The 20,197-nt window shown below is 33.3% G+C and overlaps 1 protein-coding gene across 1 annotated transcript in view; it reads left to right on the plus strand.

Moving 5' to 3' along the window:
• Positions 1–3,349: 3,349 nt before the first annotated feature.
• The window catches only part of LOC100371477 (adenomatous polyposis coli), an 84,427-nt gene continuing 67,579 nt past the window's right edge, over positions 3,350–20,197 (plus strand). Inside the window, exon 1 of the mRNA XM_085495114.1 lies at positions 3,350–3,426. Within this exon, the coding sequence (XP_085351240.1) occupies positions 3,404–3,426 (23 nt within the window). The 5' untranslated portion in view covers positions 3,350–3,403. The remainder of the gene's footprint in view (positions 3,427–20,197) is intronic.

Consider the following 20,197-nt stretch of genomic DNA (forward strand, 5'->3'; position numbering starts at 1 on the left):
TTTCACATCTGATATTGGCATGTCAAATATGAAATCAAGCGCCGAGGTGGGAACACATAGCGCCGAGGTCCCAAGTGAAGCGCCGAGATTCACAGGTATAGCGCCGCGGACCTCGGCGCTAAAAAGCCCTGGGGAGAACCCTGCATTGGAAAGTATCGAAACAGTCACTGTCGGTAATTTGAACTTGAGGCTCATACTTGTGATTTCCATTACAAGAGCACATTGGATTGTGGGAAAATCAATGTTTATCAACACAAATGTCGCACAAGTGCAGCGCGACGACTACCGCCATTTAAAGATTAAAATATATCTCATATCTGTCTGAAAAAATTAATTGATCTCAATAGCACCCTCAAGTGTTGGAAATCATCTTGTTTGATCAAAAGTATTGGCAATTTGAATTCACATGAAACTATGTTCAAAAATGTCTTCAGCAAATTTTAGTTTGAATCCTGTTATCAGATTGTGAGCTGTATTTTTTGCCATTTTTTTCAATCAATAATTTCTATTTAGGAGAATTGCAGGCAGTTGAGTAGAAATGAATTTTTGTTATCATAAATATTTTTTTCAGCTCGTTGTGCTGTTTTGTGCAAGCATTGCTGTTCATTCTATCATTTTACTCTTTGTGTATTCATTTGAGATGTCAAATGTTAATTTTGGCACCAAAATTAGAAAAAATTTACAAAACTCGGCTGGTTGCTCTTTTATATATACATTTATCTGCTTATAGACTGTCCAAAATAAGTGGATTGAATCTTGAAATAATTCAGAGCTATAGGGATGTCTGCTGCCACCATTGTCTGAAAAGGGAGAATCCATCACCATGGCAGCCTTACTGAATTTTAATATTCAATAGTGCTTTCCTTTTATGAGGTCTGCTAATTATAATATCTTGTTCATTCGACCAATATAGTATTTGCAACCACTTAAATGTGTCCCTTGTGGTTGCACTTTTACTATTTGGGGCAAGCTTCAACGACTTCTGAGAGAAAGATGACTGTTATATATGCGCCTATGGAATTCTATAGCTAGGGCCCCTTTGGAACTACTCATGGTGTAGTCCGTTGCATGCAATGGTCTGTGTAATGATACCCTGAGTTATTCATCGCTAATACGCTATGTTTTAACACTGGAGGGGAAGTTGAGTTGTGTGCGGATACAATTGGATTTGCCTGTTTCACATTTGAGTCTGGGTAATCAAGTAACCAAGACACTAAACGAGTTTTGGGATCTGACTTTGTTATGAATCAGACCAAGGACTCCAGCGTAGACATCACTTCGTCAAGTACCTGTCACTTGGTTTCAAACCGTGCATCATTTGCTTCTCTCTTTTCGTCATCCGCATCTCAGTTGAACAGTATGAGTGATTAGAAGAAAGGAGAGAGTCAAGAAAGCTGAACACTCGGGTTGCTCTTCATTTCACAGTACTTCTTCCGCAGAATCTAGACTTACTCAGAACATGATTATCAATTTGAGACTGTGGGATCCTCGTCTTGTCACGTCTTGTCAATGTTAACACATTGAATCAGTATTTGCTGTGCCTTATATAGTTAACATTGAACTTGAATGTATGTGTTGATGAAAAATTAACACAACTTTCAACATGTTAAAGATGAAAGGATTGCTCTTCAAGAAACGCAATAAGTAAGTACGATATAAAATTCACAAAGTAATCAAGAATGATTCAGAATTTGCATGGAGCTGTTTTAATCACTGAGTCAGTTAGCATGTTGACCTGATCTTGACTCCAATTAGTTATGCAAATTATATGCCATTGATATGTTAAATAACTGACCCTTTGGTTTCTTACTTTAACAGTGTACCTACGAGGCTGTGATAATTTAAAAAAATCAAATCTGCCTGTGATAAAATAATTTTATAGTAAAACTCAAAATTAAAAGGGTAGTTTAAATAATTATTACATAATAGTTTATTTGGTACACTTTGTATTTTAAAATTGTTCACCTGGATGACTCAGTTGTATATGGACTTTGTGTAACGTGTGTTACATATAAAATGAATGCCATCTCATAATTAATACATACAAGCCATCACATGCTAAGATACCTGTAGATGTTGACTGCTGCTGTTTTATCCTAAACATCCACAATTCATATTACACAGTATCATGACATTTTTATTTCAGTTAAATGACACTCAAATTTACTTTAATTTTTCTCAAAATAAATGATGAAATTAGCAATTTAAAAAATAATCAGGTTATTTGGGCGGTTGTGTATAGCCATTGCTGATGTTTTTTTCAGTTACCTTGTGGGTGTTCTTACAGGGAATGCAAAGCTCTATGCTGTAGTGTATATATTCAAAAATTGATCCGTTCCAGTCTTTTATCTTATCTAATATTTATAGAAATGTAGTGTTATTTTGCAGGTAATTTAAATTTGATCATTATCTTTGAATTTATCGCTCAAAGTATTATTTATTTTGTATTCTAATTGTGTCTATTTGAGACTAGCAAATTTGAATTTCATCTCATTGTCAAAAATGTTTCATCCATGATGATATCTATTAATTGATTGAATAAGAGGAGTTTGACATTATTAATGGTTTAAATCAAAATTTATTGGAGAAAAGTTAGTTTTTGTAAAACATGTAAAAAGGTCAGTCATTGCTAATGGATTTTTTATGCTAAGTTGTTACACGTTTTGAACTTGAGGCAACCTGATTGTGATTAAATTATGGATTGCTCGTACTAACTCTCACGAAGATGATGATTGAATAAACTCTCTGGTTTTTATGTGTATCATGATAATTAATGTGGCAAAACACATAGACTTAATGTTACTCTTCATTTCAAATTTCCTGTGTTTTTTATTATATTTATTTCCTGTGAATTACCATAAGTGTTGACATTTTGGCTTTTTTATCACCTGACTTTGATCAGGAATGATGATATTTCTATTCTATAAAAAACTATTCCAGGTGAAAAATCTCATGGAATTAATAAATTACCTGACAACATTAAAATGCTAAACGATACCGTCCAACATTTTTCTGTCATGAAATTTGAAATGGCCATTATCGTAGGGTTGATTGCTTTATATACTCTGGGACATCCCTTTATTATGTAATCACTACTTCTGCACGATGTTAAATTAACCACCGACCGAAGAATTATCGACTACTGCCATCAATCATGATTGATGGATCTGCCTAAATTTAATTTCATATAGTATTAAAATTATAGTATATTAATATTCATAAGATCTGGCTGATTTGCATGTACCTTGTCTGAGAGCTTGACACCTATCATTCAGATCGTTGAAATGCTAATTTATGCAAATTAGTTCCATTTTCCTGATTAATGACATCAGTACCTGTAGAGGTACACCAGCGACTCCATTATTGTCAGTTTTTTGTGTGTGTTATTCTCCAACGTGTAATTATGAAGCCACCGAAGAGAGTCAGGTAGGTCCCTCGCCTATACCACTATCCAGAGTTTTCTAATTTGATCTACCAAAACATGAACTTATTCCAAAAAAAGCTGCGTTTTCTCAGTTATCAGCGTGTCTATTGTGTCAGTGATGTTAGTTATGCATGTATGCATATTTGATGAATTTCAAAAAGTTCATATAACCCTGGCCTTTGATAAAACGTAGTCTATTATCTGTCAGCTATAAAGTCTTAAGGAATGTCTGATAGAAATTAGACACTGTCCTATGATTATTTATATTCTCAATACTGTTTATATTTTCATGTTGTGAAACATCACTTCAGAGTTCTAGTGGTGTTGTTTGTTTCAAAATACACTCTCATTTTGTTGAATTCATGTGTTGTAATATGGTCGCTGGTATTGTTTGAAATCAGCATGCGTGATTATTACAAGTATAGTAATGATCTGTGGTATTAGGAATGCAGTTTGTGTTTAAATTGCTTGCTTGGTGGCATCATTTTATAACCATTACCGGTATCTCAAATTGAAATGTACCCCGTAGTTTTTAAAATTACATGGCCTAAGTAGAGCTGGTATTTTGCCACTCATCGAAACAAAATTGTGTTTTTTGCTGTTCTCTCAAATATTTACATACAAGCTTGAAGTTGTACAATACAAGTAAAACAAATTAAAATTGCATTTAAAAAACAATTCTCCATCAAAAAGTTGCTTTGCTGTAAATAACAATTTTTAATTTATTTTTAATTTTTATTATTATGTCTGTTTCACCAAATAAATTCATACTTCTCTCAAAAATTGTATCACTGAGAAATTGTGTTTTTTGATCCAAAATTAACAACAATAACATAAAGCAATATTTGACCTGTTTTGGCTTAATAATCCACTGTTGGATGTTGTTAACATGGGACAGGTGTGAATAATTATACTTCAGACACACTAGTAATGTGTAGACATTGTTTTCTTGCTTTCCTAGAATACTGGGATGTATTTATATCTAGCGCATATTTATGCATATTAATTATTCATTCTATAATTACCATAACTATCTTGTGTTAATTTCATGCTTCGATAAATATAATTTAAAAATGAAATTAAAATTGTTTCTCTCGGGTAACTTTTTTAAATGTACATAACTATGACTTGTGTCTCATTTATATCAGCCCAATTCTTCCCAAGTGCCCCTCATTCTCTCTTCCTGTTCTCAACCACAGCACCAACCCCCTGTTTCCCACAACCCCCCTTCTCTGTTCGACTTCACTCTCTCTTCCTGTTCTCAACTACCACCTCATTACCAGCAACAAGCATTTCCTGTCCAATCTTTCTCTTCTTCTTGAGTGTACTTATTATTACTGAGTAAATCCAAAGGCTTTTAAATTTGTTTACTTATCATGGACCGGTAATGACAATTAGATGTCAATTAGATGCGTTTTTTTAGGGTAAAGACAATGCTGTAGAAAAATGGTTGCACCCTTGTTTGTATCATGTCAACACTATGACCACCTGTGCATAGTAATAAAATTTGTGTGTTCTGTATTTTACATGTAAAGCCAAGCATGTACCTGTCATTTCCCCAGCATGCACCAGGCATGTACCTGCTATTTCCCCGGCATGTACCTGCCATTTCTCCAGCATGCACCAGGCATGTACCTGCCATTTCCCCAACATGCACCAGGCATGTACCTGCCATTTCTCCAGCATGTACCTGCCTTTTCCCCAGCATGCACCAGGCATGTACCTGCTATTTCCCCAGCATGCACCAGGCATGTACCTGCTATTTCCCCAGCATACACCAGGCATGTACCTGCCATTTCTCCAGCATGTACCAGGCATGTACCTGCCATTTCCCCAGCATGTACCAGGCATGTACCTTTTCAACACTATTTTCTTGATTTTAAAATTGTTTCCATGAACTTAGAATGCGCTGTGTGATGAGTGCAGTGCTTGAATGAAGATTCCCACATTTAATCAGAAATCCGATCAATGCAACACAGTGCAATACAGAAGAAATGAATGCAATCTGGAATTAATATATTTTGTAAGAATTCAAATTCAATAATATTTCCCCCAGAGACCGAAAAAGAATTCAAACTGACTTACAGCAACCATGTTTTCATTCTTACTTTGAGTGTTTTTAATTCGATGAATGCCATAATTTGTAGGAGTGGGAGCTGCCTGAATCAGATGTTAGTGAAGGAAGAGAATAACCTGAGTGAATTTAAGCCGGGTACAATAAAACTGAGTTATTATAACTGATTGTAACCTTAGCGTTATATCGCATTTATCTCACCAAATGCACATTACTTTCAACAGCATACTGTTAAAATCTGTTGTGCCAAAAAATGTTCCAGGGATTCTAGAAATTATCGGTAATTTGATTAATTAAACTACCTCAATTTGTATTTTGTATTAGAAATTTTAGACAGAAAAAACAATTAAATGTTTCCACTTTGAGTACATCTTAGCGTTAGAATAAAGTTGATAGGGTGGACTGCTTGGAAGGCATCATTTTTTAGTATAAATGTTTTTATCTGTCTATATCAGTAAGTGTAAATATTTCAGATATAGAGTGATTTAGTAACGTTTGGCCCATAGAGAGTTGTTATTTTTGTCTGTTGCATAGTATTATTCCATCTAATGTTGAGAGAACATTAATTATTAATATGTGTGTGCAAAATTGGTCAAAGTAATCTCAGTATTAATATAAAAGTAAAAAAATATAATTTTTCTATTAGAAGCATGTTGCGCAAACACTGCATGCAAATCAGTACATGACATAGGAATTTTCAACCATGATATGATACATGTAACCATGACAACACGTTATTTGATTGATTTTCTACATATTGTGCAATTATAGTATTAGTACTTAAGCCATTTTAACACCTTCATCATGAGTTTCTTTTGTTGTCTTTGTTCACCAGAATTTGCTGTTTCTTAATAAAACTCATAGATCCCAAATTCAGTCATGCTGGTCCAAAAAGAACCTTTGAATTTTAGAATTCCTGAATTGTTGGATGAATGAACATTGTACCTATACCAGGTGTGACATCATATTACTAGAAGAATCAGTACAGGGTTGCCAGCCGATTTAATTCTACCGACATTCACAATAGGTATATGCACTGTCTGTCTTCAGTGAACCAGGTGTTTTGTTTGCCAATAGATAATGCTGTCGACATCACCGTGTCAAAGTCTTACTATTCAGGCAAAAAATTACATGCAAAACTGTGTAATAATTGCATTGATTACATCAAAATTTAAATGTTGAGTGAACATAAAGAGACTAGTATGTATATTAGTTATTATATTATTATTTTAGTTGTCGCTTAATAACTCATTACATCCTGTATTGTTGTGTCGCCAAACAGTCAGATTCAATTTTATAAGCAGGATACACCCCCAACTGTGGCTGAAAATGAAGGGAGTCTGCAGCATAACTCTTAACAAGACAGCAGTTTTACTCTCTTAATGTTGAAAAATAATTACGTTTTCTACTTGTAGTGACTGAACAGTGTTGTTTTGATCCCAAGCTGGACATTTTAATCCTCTATGCATATGACATACATTTCTCTGTTAGGGTTCAAAGGGTAACATGTCTATACAGTCAGCCTCCTAATATGCAAATGAGCCATGTACATGTGAGTGTCTAATGGCACCCTGCCCAGACTGTTTTCACAAAATTGCCTTTGATGGGGTATGTTAATTTTTTTTCCATTGGTTGAAATCTTTGTGTGAATTGTTGATGTATTGGTAAAAGTTCTCATTTCCATATTTTATCTGATAGCCGTGTAATTAGTATATGGTACATGTATGTTGTATGTTTGGTTCTATATTTATTATGCTACATATCAGCTTAGTGCAGGGTGGTGTGTTTTTTTTGGAAACCTGAGTTGTATCTGCACCAATGTTAATACTAATCCCTGTTTAAAATTCAAATTTGCATTTCACACTCAACTCACATAATTAATGTTTGATATGCTCAGCTTGAAAATTTAAACGAAATAAAATAATTATGATCATTCTGCAGTTTTCTGAATAAACAGGCTCATTTCTGGCCAATTTTGTTGTATAATGGCTGCTAAAGTAATGGGTAAAAATCTGAATACCTTCACTTGTACTAATGTTCAGATAAATAATTACAATTATATTATTGAAAAATACAATTTTACAGAATGTACTTTAGCAATCTACATGTACTAGAAACCTCTTCAGTTGAAAGAATTTTTCTACTGAAAAGATAAATTTGATCATTTTTTAGCACAATGTATCAATTTAAATGTTTTTTATATTGTTGTACAAAATGCATGTGTTAGTATTCACTTTAAAATATTTTTTTTTAACTTGATCAAAATCTGAATATTTATATGAATATTATGTTTCACAAACTGGATCATACCCACATTCTCAACACGCCTTGCATTGGTTGTACAGACTGTGGACACAACAGATATGATGGGCATACTTAATAAACAAATTGCAATACCCCCGGTAATCGTATCACAGCATTTTATCTGATAAAATGTACTACTAGTACAATGTGTTTACTGAACAGCAACAATCGTACTTCATCCTCTTTCTTCTGTACTATGATGCAGCAAATTGTGTTCCATTGTAAAAATAAAAGTGACATTGATTTTTCCAAATAGGTCTTTTAAATAATGAAGGAGACAGCATTCAGGGCTTAGTAAGTAAGTCAAAGTACATTTAAGTCCTGTCGAAAACAAATGTCAAATGGACTGAAGACAAAAATGTCAGGGTAATAGGTTGGTGTAACTAGGTCATTCATATGATTATATAGTACAATTTGTTTGTTTGTTTGTTGTTGTTTTGCATTCTTAGACCTGTAAATATAAAATTAAAGATGCTAAAGTTAGATTGTCAGGTGTTGTGTCGGTTCTGCTTTAAATATACCAATTTACAGAGAAGCTCCATTAAAATCACTTGAAAGGTGTGTAATATAGATACAGTTTTTTTTTAGATACATGGCTATATCGATACTCTACCTGCAATATTTGCTGTAAAATGTGGAGATATGTAATTATATGAAATGAACAAATTGGTCATTGCCTAGGCGATTCATCACTCACCATGCAGTGAGTAATTGCAAAAAGATATCAACATCTTCAAGGAAAAGTTGCTTACTCATCAGTGATTCTGAAGGCCAAGAATTGCAAGTCAATTAAAAAATGAAAAGTCACATCTGTCATTTTCTGGTGTCTAATTAAGCTTTCACAACATGTATGCATGAATAACGTCATTAGCAGACTGACAATTTATAGAAATTGTACTAAATTCTTGCGGACTTGCAAATTGTCAGGTGTTGTTACTATTTACAAAAAGATTGTTGCATTGATTGGCTTGTTGCACTGGTGTAAAGCGTGTTGATCACAAGTTTTATTCACTGCAGTATTCTATTACATCCTTGGACACCTTAAAAATATAGCCTTGCAATTCATATCTTTGTGTAAATAAATTTGTGCATATTTGTATGTTAGATTAGCAGAGATTTTTGTATCACTTTCAATATTTGCATATTTTATATTTACACATACTTGTTCATACATTTTAATATTATAATATCAATATTTTAGGAATAAATGGGAAAATTGATTATGTGCAATATTTTGTTGTAAAATGTTACTTGTATCTGTTGGAATTACTATTAGCACCCCCCTCCTATTTTAAATGTGTTGGGAAATAAATAACAAACAAACAAACATACAATCTTGCTATTTCCAGACAATTAATGCCAATTTATAAGGCATACTTTCGTTTTAAAGGTTTTTAAAATTAGCATATTACTGTAACAAGTTTTCAAATGTATATAAACATGTATATTGTTTGGTCATATTATCATGACATATTATTATAAATTTTTATGAAAATTGAATATACTGGTAATTAGAATAAAGAAGTAACATGTGCAATGACCTATTTTTGATAATCAATATCTCAATTTAAAAAATAATGAAATTATAATTATGCTAATTAAGTGTTATTCTCTAATCATATTATCCGTCTATGTAGATTATCCCAATAATTGCGGCAATCAACATTTCTTGAATATTTCCGGTGTAATTAGCTTTGTTTCACCTTCATTAGTATGCAAATTAAAAACTACATTCTTTCCTTATAGCCATACATCATTATATTTTGTTAACTCAGCAGTAAATCGCCTATTTTAAAATCGAATCATTTGATTGACAGTTCTTGATGTTGCTCATTACAGGTGAATGTCACCATGACGATGATTCACATTGGTGTTCATATAAAATTGAAATTTTAAGTATCAATAAATGTTAAATATTGTGAAATTCAGGTAAATTCTGAGCTAATTTGTACATGTAGAAAAAGAGAATATATCTGTGGGGCCCAGAATAGGTGATTTCAAATGGAGTCCTGTCCATTGTATACAGTATAATGAACACAGACCTCTCTGTTATTTTCTCTTTACCTGTACCATGTAAAAAATGACTGCATGTAGTCCTGCTGCTGTATGTGACAAAGTATTTTTCCCCTTCATTTTAGTAACTCGTAATACATTTCAACTGTCACAACCTTGTATATTGTAATCCGTCCACACGTCAATTAGTTTAAATTTTTGCAGTATCAGCAGTTCTAAAAACAACAGTTCAGTATTAAATGTCATCAAGGAAGTTATAATCAAATGTACGAGATGAATTCGGTGCCGCTCAGTCGAGTCAGCAGTTTTTACTCCAGACTATTCCAGACAAAATTTCCTGAAATCTACCACAAACACTACTGCAATAATTTGAGCTAATTGAGTTTGGACACTTTTAGTATTTAATCCAATTTTTGTGGATTATCTAGTAAATTAGAAAAGCCTCTCGGGATAGCTATTTTAATTAGCAAGAAATAGGCTGACTGTCTGCAAGACGCTACGTGATTGCTCTGGCTCTGGTTGGAGACGTTGTGGCGGAAAACTCCATTGACCTGCAAAATAGTTAATGTGTCTTCCACTGTACAAGGTTATATGTAAATTTGATCTGATAATGTGATTGTGAGAAAAACTGTTATTTAAATGCTGTTATATGCTGTTAGTAATATGTGCTCTGTTGACTCTGTGGTTCACTGATGTGATACTTGTAAATTATCCCATTTGTGCGTGTTTGAACATTTTGAATATGACAGTGAGTAGACCCTGAGTTTAATGTCAAAAAGGATCTACACTTTGTTACATGTAGCAGGCCACCAACTCATGATTAAGGCCAAAACCTCTGACCAAGATTCATTTACTAATGGAAGTGACTTTGGAAGGAACCTTGGATAATGTTGGCAGATGATTATGTTCAACTGGGCCTGGTTAACACTGGTGTAGCACATTAAATTGTTTTAATGGCTGACTTGCATCTTGTTATTTACAGTGTTCTTGTCTCCTGTGTTTGTACTAAGTTCTTGATATGCAGGTTGCTGCATACGTTTAATGCATAGATCGTCATTATTTGTTTAGTGATGCCTACATGTATGTGGGATCTAAATACTACCTGTGTTGTAGATCTCAAGCCATGGATCTCTCTACATGTTACCTTCAATGATTGATGCATATTACACACATGTACATGGTCATCATTTGTACAGTGACTCCTATACTATTAATGATTATCTAGCTTTTAGCTTGCTTATAACAAGCTTTGTTTCCTTTCAAATCTTCATCTTCAATTTCTGATGAAGTGCATTTTTTACAGATTCTTTTTTCTGCTGGTATTTTTGGCCTTTTATGTCTGCTAACTTCAATATTAGTAACATAGGTAAATACTACAAAGATATTACATGATATTACGGATGACAATGTTACTACCGGGTAACTTTAAAAATTAACTGATATCCAGTTTGGTTACATTCAAACTTTACTGTACATGCAGGGTTTACTGTACATGCTAGAGGGAGCACAGCAATTCAGCGGCGCCACCAAGTGGGGGAGTTAGGGTTCTCCCTACCAGGGTGTGGAGTTTTTGATAATTCTAAGTTAAAATGGAGCGTTCTATGGCTTCCTTTGGGCCAAAATTACTATCAAACAGGTCACAGGTGAAGTCTGTGGCCACATGTGATCCCTGGTCAATCAGAATTTGATGGTTGCCAGAGGATATGCTCCCCAGGGTAAAGGGGCGCATGGCAATGGCATGAGGACACTGTGCACTGTGCACTATGTGACATTTGCATGCAACTGCTAATTTCTTAAGAGAAGTTAACATTTAACCAGTGTGCTGAAGTTGGTGACTTTCCTGAAAGTTCATCTATTTGAGAATGTCTTCATCAAAACATGGACAATTAGCATAAAAAAATTCCTGATTTCAAAGTAAATAATTTACAACAGTGTAACTTGAATGAAGCTGATTGTTGTGTAAGGCCCTAAATATTGAAGATATATACAATAATACAAATCCAGACTGATACATCTGTGGTTACTTTATTTGAATCTCATTAGTATTCTTGTGTAGCTGCAAAAACGTACTGCTTCATTGCTATTCTGTTGTTTCTTTATTTACCAATCAGTTTCCAAAAGGTTACCCAAGGTTTTGAGATTAAGTTTTAGCTAGGGAGCCTTATTGAAAATATTCACCATCTTAGAAGGTTTGAATTATATTGTAATTACCTAGGGAGTACAGTCCATTAAATTTCTGACATACAGCAAGTTAACCCAAGAAAACTCTTCATTTTTGTTCCAATCTTCTTTGTGACCGAGCACTTTCAGATTTGTCTGTCAGCTTTAATTTATGCACATTATACATTCTCGTGTTAACAAAAGGATATTTAACCTCGTTACTTTAGTTAGCTTTTTCGTCTTGTCCTCTGAGATGCTGACTCATCCTACAGGAAAGATTTTTTGTTGTCGAATGGTCTATATTATACTCTTGTAGAACCAATTTTCCATTTGAATATAAACCGTTTCTTTCCAATTGCCTCTTATTTAAAGATTTCATTTAACTCTCGTATGAATTTTCGGTACCTTTTCAAGTTAGCGAATAATTTACAAATGTATTAGAACCACTATCAATTTGCTTTTCAGAATTGTTTTTTTTTATATAATGATAATCTCTTTGTCGCTAGCAGAATTAAATATTAATTGTCTCTGCTCCAGTGAAAATTCTGAAAAGTAGTCCCTTCATATCATCTCATGTGACTAATGTTCACTAATGTTAGATTACATAGGATAGAACATATATTTACTACAGGTAAACACATATTTGTTTGTAATCATATTAACTGATTGGGTCAAAAATGTTTAGTTTTCACGCTTTATTGTCATTTTTCCACCTTCTATGTTTGCCCATATGCACATAAATATTTGGGGTTATTTTTTGTGGATCCAACACTGCATCCTAAATTCGTATCTCTTGTTAGTATGCATACATTCATGTATCTGATTACTGTATTTCCTTTATTAGAAGTGCATCTTAAATGGAAGCGAATATAAACTAAAATTGTATTACCCGTATACTGAATCATTAAAATGTTACTTATTTTGACCAAAAAAAAAAATCTCTGGAATTTAGTAAGTACATATGCAAATACAGTACCTGTACTGATGATTCTGAAAATAATAGCTGTAATCTATTAAAGTTGCCATTTTAATTGTAATTCGTTGCACACATACACATACTTTCATTTTTTTGTAATTATTGGCACATGTACGCATACTTCCGCATCTACTGCATCATTTTGTGGATATAACAACTGTGTTGATAAAAAACTTTGGAACTGTTAATATCAAAAATCAATTTTTTTTTTCTCTGGGATAATCTTTTTTTTTCTTGTAAAAATAGAGGCCACCTCTCCAACTTTGAGTTATTGTAATCACTGCTGTCTTAATACTGGGTCCAGTGTGATTAATAGTTTTGCCATTTCTACTTAAAATACATGTGTTAGTGGTTCAGGTGTTCTTGCATATAATTCAACTCTGCCTGCAGCTAAAATGTGATTAATTTATGTTATCCAGGAGTACGTAAGAAAACGTCTTGGTTTGTACTTATAATTGTATCGCTATATTTCACTTGAACAGACTTTAAATTTAACAATTTATGGCAAGTTCCATAAATTCAGAGTTTGTTAAATTGTCGATCAAATCCCTTGGGATTAATTTATGCATTTGAAAACTGCTTTGACACACACATATATGTATTCCAAGAAATTCATGTATTAAAACTTATAGCCAGCGTTACATATAAATCAACAGTCAAATTGAAAATTTTAATATTAAGAATTTTAAGTATGTATTACAGTACAAAATGCTGTGTGATGTTGCAGTGATTTCGATGTACGCTGGAGATCCTTAATCAATTCATACAAAAATCCTTTTTTCTGGGTCATTTCTAGTTTTACACCCAAAATATGACAAATAATTAGAAATGTCAACAACAGTTGCCAATTTGGACAAAAGGTAACTATAAAGGTAACTTTGAGACAACTGAACCCTGTATTGCTGTACCCTTCCTTTAACTCTTTTAAGGGTAAAGTCAACTTTTGTCTATTCTCTCAAATTAAATATGGAAAACCGTTTTCCGATTTTTTCAAGACTTTGATAAAGACATATGAGTAAATTTGGTGCAAAATTAACAAAGAAATTCAAGAAACGTAAATGAAAATTGCTAAATAAAATGTTCAATCAATATCTGCAAGCAGTTATTTTAGTTAATAATAGTTGTTTTGGGTTTAGCAATAGAATATTTTTAGTTAAAAATTACAGAAAATGTTACTGGCATTCATTCTCATCCACTTTGGCAGATCAGAATGTTTCTTCAATATTACTGATTTGCTAAGATTATAAGAATTCCCTGATTGCCAATTAATGTAGCAAATAATCAAAATCATCTTAGAAATAAATGCATCCACATTTTAGCCGTTCGTTGTTTTGTATCATTATATAACAATCCTCTTATTTTGTTTTCCCTGCCTCCCAACAGTAGGCACTTAAACTCTAGACGTTTTTCACTCACGTAATAGTCCCACCGACCAATTAACTTGATCATGAAAACCTGCTTAAATTGAGTTCTATCTGTGGTGTCATCGAGAGATAATAATCTCCTACTGCAGTGCCCTACCTCACTATCTTAAGAAGCTCCGACATCAACCTTTAAAATGGATTGAAAATACTCAAGAACATGTTTGCTGAATAGTGTGCCTGCGTGACTACATGGCTGTAAGCGGTGTAATTATGTGCTTCAGTCTTCCAGTCTTCCATCTCTGGACTTGTTTCTATAGTGATAGAAATGATGCAAGTGGAACATCATCACTTATAATAGGATATGAAGAATGGAAAAAAAACACTTATTAAAATGGCTAAAAGAAAACAAACAACTGTTACATAATTGTAGTGTTGTTTTTGTGGGAAAAAAAGGTTATTTTCAGGATTTTCTTTATTGAATATTCTATATTTAAACTATCCATTTGGACAAAAATAGCCAATTTTTTGAGTAAATACTGAAAATTAACTCAAATTTTGTATGTTGACTCCAAAATTAGAGTTCTTTTCCAGAAAAAAAAGTGCAGACAAATTTGGGCGGGAAAGTCTCTTGTTTAAAGGCTAAAGGTGGTTGTTACAGTGTTTTAAATCGCACATACAGGTTCTATACTTGTGACATATTCTTCATGTTGTTTTCACATATCCACAGTGGATTGATGATGTCTGTAATTGTCTATGCAAATTGATATATACATGTAGCTAACAGTTAATTGGTTTTCTCCATTCCGTTTGTTGAAAAGGTCTCAACCAGCTATAAAGAGTTCATCTCAAATCTACCCTTGGGCCTACCTATATATCATATGAAATCATAGAAGTGTATGTCCAATAGCCACCACTACCATAATGCTGGTGTGGCACTGGATTCAGCTAATATGACTCTTACTCTTGAAATTGGTGATAAATACTTGCATAAAATACAAGCATACACCATTTTTTCGATGCTAGATATCGGACGGGAATATTGAGGTCTGTAAAAATGTTCATTGGTTCAGTCAGGCAGGCAATGTGGACCAAAACATCGTCCACTATTTGAAACATAGCCCATGGGTTGGGTTTTGGATGGGCGGGTATAGGATGGGCGGGGTTATAGGTTGGGCGGGGTATCAGCCAAATCCGGTAATACTAGATTTGACGCAAGATATCTGGCTGTATGTGTACATGTAGATAACTTGCTTTCAGTTTCACTGTAATGCAATCATAGTCCCAAATATTTTGCAATATTAACAGTTTGCTATGGTGACTTAATTTTGTTCAAAAAGTAGTATCATTGTCTGAATTTATGCTTTTGTGAACTTGATGTAAATGTGCTTCTTCATAAGGCGTGGTGAAAGAAATAAACCAAATAAATCTACCATGGTTTACAGAGTTCATTTGTGGTGTTAATTAATTAATTTCATGAACGTCACTAACTATTATATATACAGTCTGTGAAACAAGCATTGCACTAGCATTTTTAGCAATACCCAACCACTAATACTAGAGGTAAAAGCCATGTCCCGTGTGTATGTACCTCAAGACAAATGCATAATTTACCAAAGTGTATATAACACAGTACAGTGTGTGGGTGTGCCGTACAGAAAGCATGGTTTCACACATAAAGGTATAATACCCTGGCAATGAAATTATTATTACGTTTTAAAATTTTAATGCTAAATACCCCGACAGATATTTAGGAAATTAAAGTCTGAAGAAACCATACAAATAAGAAAAGGTTGAACCAGGTTGAGATTATCTGCGTCTTGATTAGTCACTAAGCCATATAATGTTTTTTAGCATTGGAGTATACACAGACTCTATTAAAGGTTGACTGTTGCTTAGCAGTAGGGGGTAGGGAGATCATCATCATTGTACAATTGCATGTTAATGGCAATTCGCTGATATGCTGGGTTCCTATTACTTGATTAGAAGTGAAAGTTAAGACGAAAGATTGAATTATATGGGAATGTAGATGAGAAGGGATAAGATGAAAAAATAGCAACTCATAAGTTTTGACATTTCCATCTTAGTAGTGAGTGCAGTAATGTGAATTCAGATTGGCAATCATATACATGAAGAAGAGGATTCATAATTCTTCTGGCAGCTGACTAAATGAATTGTTCGATCAATATTTGGAAAAATATTTGGGTGAATATCAAAGAAAAGTATCCTAACTATTATAAAGTATAGTTTAATAGTCCTTGCCTGCTGCAGTTAAATGACATGTGGCAGCTGTAGCTGTGGATATGTAAAGCCTTATATCCTGATGTTTTAGTCTTTTTCATGTTCAGTTCTCTTTCATTTCACCTTTCAATAGTTTTGCCATGTTCATAGTACATGGACCTTGGGTTATTTCATTAGTATGCACAGCGAGTGACATCTTAATGTTGACTTAATGCACTAAGGAATTTGATTTCCCAGGTTTGCCCTATATACATGTATTGTATATACTTATTGTTGCTAGTAGTGTTGTTTCCATCGATGGTTGTCACGGGAACATCTTATGGAATTGATGAAGTATGACCCAGGAGTGTAGTGGAGCATTACATTTTCACAATTGGTCAAAAAAAGCTCAAAATATTATGTATATTGTCTCCATAAGTTGTTTGTCTTTAACCTATTTACCACTATTTTCAGATTTAATCAATTTTCACAAACTATTTTCATCAACCCCCCCCCAAAAAAAAAATTATATACTGTGAAATACTTTATTTTAGCTGGAATTAATTTTTGCTGAAAAGACTTTTTGTGTGTTTTGTATGGAATTTATTTTTACTGATTTTCGGCTAGTTGAAGGTAAAATATAGGAAAAAAGGTATATTCGCTTGATTTTATTTTCACTGAATTACTTACTTAAATTACGAAAATAGCGAAAATTAATTCCAAGCGAAAAAGTATAAAGTATTTTACAGCATTTTGATCAAAATGTGCAAGGATGATCATTTTCTTACCAAAGTGGTTCAAATATTATTGTAGAATTAGGAGAAAATTACAGAAAATGGATTGTACCAGAATTTTTGAGAGAAGATGATCTGGCTGTACAGGGATCGAAAATACCCTGGTGCACACTGCACTATGCACATAGATTATTAGCTAGTGCAAGTAAACTCAAAATACCCTGGTGCACACTGCACTGTGCACATAGATTATTAGCTCGTGCAAGTAAACTCAAAATACCCTGGTGCACACTGCACTGTGCACATAGATTATTAGCTCGTGCAAGTAAACTCAAAATACCCTGGTGCACACTGCACTATGCACATAGATTATTAGCTAGTGCAAGTAAACTCAAAATACCCTGGTGCACACTGCACTGTGCACATAGATTATTAGCTCGTGCAAGTAAACTCAAAATACCCTGGTGCACACTGCACTGTGCACATAGATTATTAGCTAGTGCAAGTAAACTCAAAATATAATGTGCACGCTGTGCATGTAGAAACAACATTTTTTCATTATATTCACTAAGCCTCAATTAAGTTCAACCAACATTGTGAAACAACTAAAAAAAAAACGATTCTTTCGTGATCGCATCAAACGAGAACCCGTAAATTTTATTTAAACTTTAAAAGTAGTGCATTTCACAACAAGTTAGTGCAGGTAAATTTCAAATGTAACATGCACACTATGCATGCAGGGAAAAAAATTCTATTTCAATCCCTGCTGTATATACATGTATTGCAGCTTTTTATTTTAGAATCATGAATTTCTAATGCTTTATTTAACATACATGATTAATCTACAGTTATTGCCTTTGTTATTTATTGTCGTGCTTGTCTGGGTCATATTGTGAAATTTAATGAAAAAAAGCCTGACTTGTAATTTACACAAATCAGGAAGGAATATAAGACTCCTATTATTTCATTATCTAGTTAATCAAATGGGCCTGTGCTGCCCAAATTGCTGAAGAAATTGAAGTACATCGGTTGTAGGGAAATGCCAGAGGGTGGAAACGAAAAAAGCGAGTCAGATAGCGTATAAAATTGCTAAATTTTTTAATACAAGTATGAACGTCTGAATGTATTAAGGCAGTTTCATATGCGTGGTTATGAAATTACGAAAACTCAAGGATTATATGCTTTTAGTTAAAACACAAATCCTGGCTGGAAGATATTGCGTTGTTGGATTTATAGATACGCTGGGGAATGTCTTGTGAAGTAGAGTATACCAGCTTACTATAGTGAAGTACATCAGAGTAAAACTTGTGGTCTGTCAGTGTATCCAATTGTATTCTCTACATTTGGCCACTTAAAACACGCATTTTTCACTATACGTGAATTGGTTGCTGAGATGTGAACAGGATGTGATGCTTCAATTCATTGAATGCATGTATCCTTCATTTTGAACCACAGCCTTTTTACATTCATAGATTGATCAATGAAATTATGTTAATATTTCATAATTTCTCCTGTTTCTGCAAAATAGCTATTAAAAGAAAAGAAGCATGGCTAAAACAATTTTACTGTATTTACTGAGGCTGGTGTTGTATCAACCTGGATTCTGATCTGTTGGAATGTCTAATTACCTATGAATGACTCTTCAGGTATTCAGGCATCCTTGGAGAAAAAGTAATTGATCACTTCATCAAAAATTATTTCTGGATTTTGGAAATTAACAATGTTATTTATAAGCTATTTTGACATAGCTGTGAATTAGGTCATTACAGCATCATAGAAAACGTTAAAATAATCAATATGAAATGAATAATATGTTACAGCAGACATTTTAGAAAAAAATTATTGATATTTCTGTTCATACTTTCTGTTCATGAATTTATGTCTATGAATATTTTATGACATATCTACCGCTCCATGAGCAATAAATTTTAATATATGTTTAAAAATAATGCTGCTTGTTTATCACTTTTTAATTGCATTTGAAAAATAATTTTCAGGTTGATATTGTGTTATGCATACTTGCCTTTTTATTTCTTACATAACACTGTGCCTGGGGGTGTTTTACACAATGAAACGTTACGCCTCTAAGGATTGGAAGATTATGTCACACAATATATCGTGTTATGCAGGTCTTTTGAAAAACTTGGCTTCTTGCCAACAATGTCTTGTTAGATTTATTGAAAAGGAGGGGAATTCTGGAACAAAATTTTGAGATAAGGATGTGATTTCAAGTTAGTAGTCTTTCCTGTGATCAGAAGCAAGAATTCAGCTCATTCCGGGTTAGAAAAACTGATCACATCTTTCCTTGGAGATGTGTCTGTGATGTTTTCAAGATGGCCGCCTTGTTGTTGTTCTCTGTAAATGACAGGTGCCCTTTTATATGTAGACTAATATTTATTTCATAGTTCAACTCCTCATCATTGATCCAGCAAGATAGAAGCCTATTATAATGTAGTAACATATACATGTATGAATAAGTGTATTTAAGCTATCATAAAGTATTACAATTTACTTAGACATAATTGCCTGCTGACTTTCAACAGATACAAAGCTTGCCTTTATATTTGTATGCTGAATTTATTTATGTGTTGTATACAAATCACTCATTAAAACCATATTGCCCAACCAATCAATCATTCAATTAGTTCTTAAAATTGATCATAAATAGTTTTGATGAAAAATTTTCCTTTCGATCCAAAATTAAAAAAGAAATTTCATAAAACTGTACATAAAGTTGCATCAATATTTTGGCGGAAAAATTGATGGTGTACAAAAGGTTAATTCACGGAAACCATACATCATCTACATTTTATTGTCTGACAAATCTGGAGTATCAGAACGATATTTCCTCAAATGTTAAATGTTGTTTAGTTATCAAAAAATGGATGACAGGTTACATCTTCTTTTAAGTGATGTTTCTCTGCTTGTATT

The sequence above is a fragment of the Saccoglossus kowalevskii genome, chromosome 21, assembly GCF_978046115.1.
Source record: "Saccoglossus kowalevskii chromosome 21, keSacKowa6.1, whole genome shotgun sequence".
NCBI lineage: Eukaryota > Metazoa > Hemichordata > Enteropneusta > Harrimaniidae > Saccoglossus > Saccoglossus kowalevskii.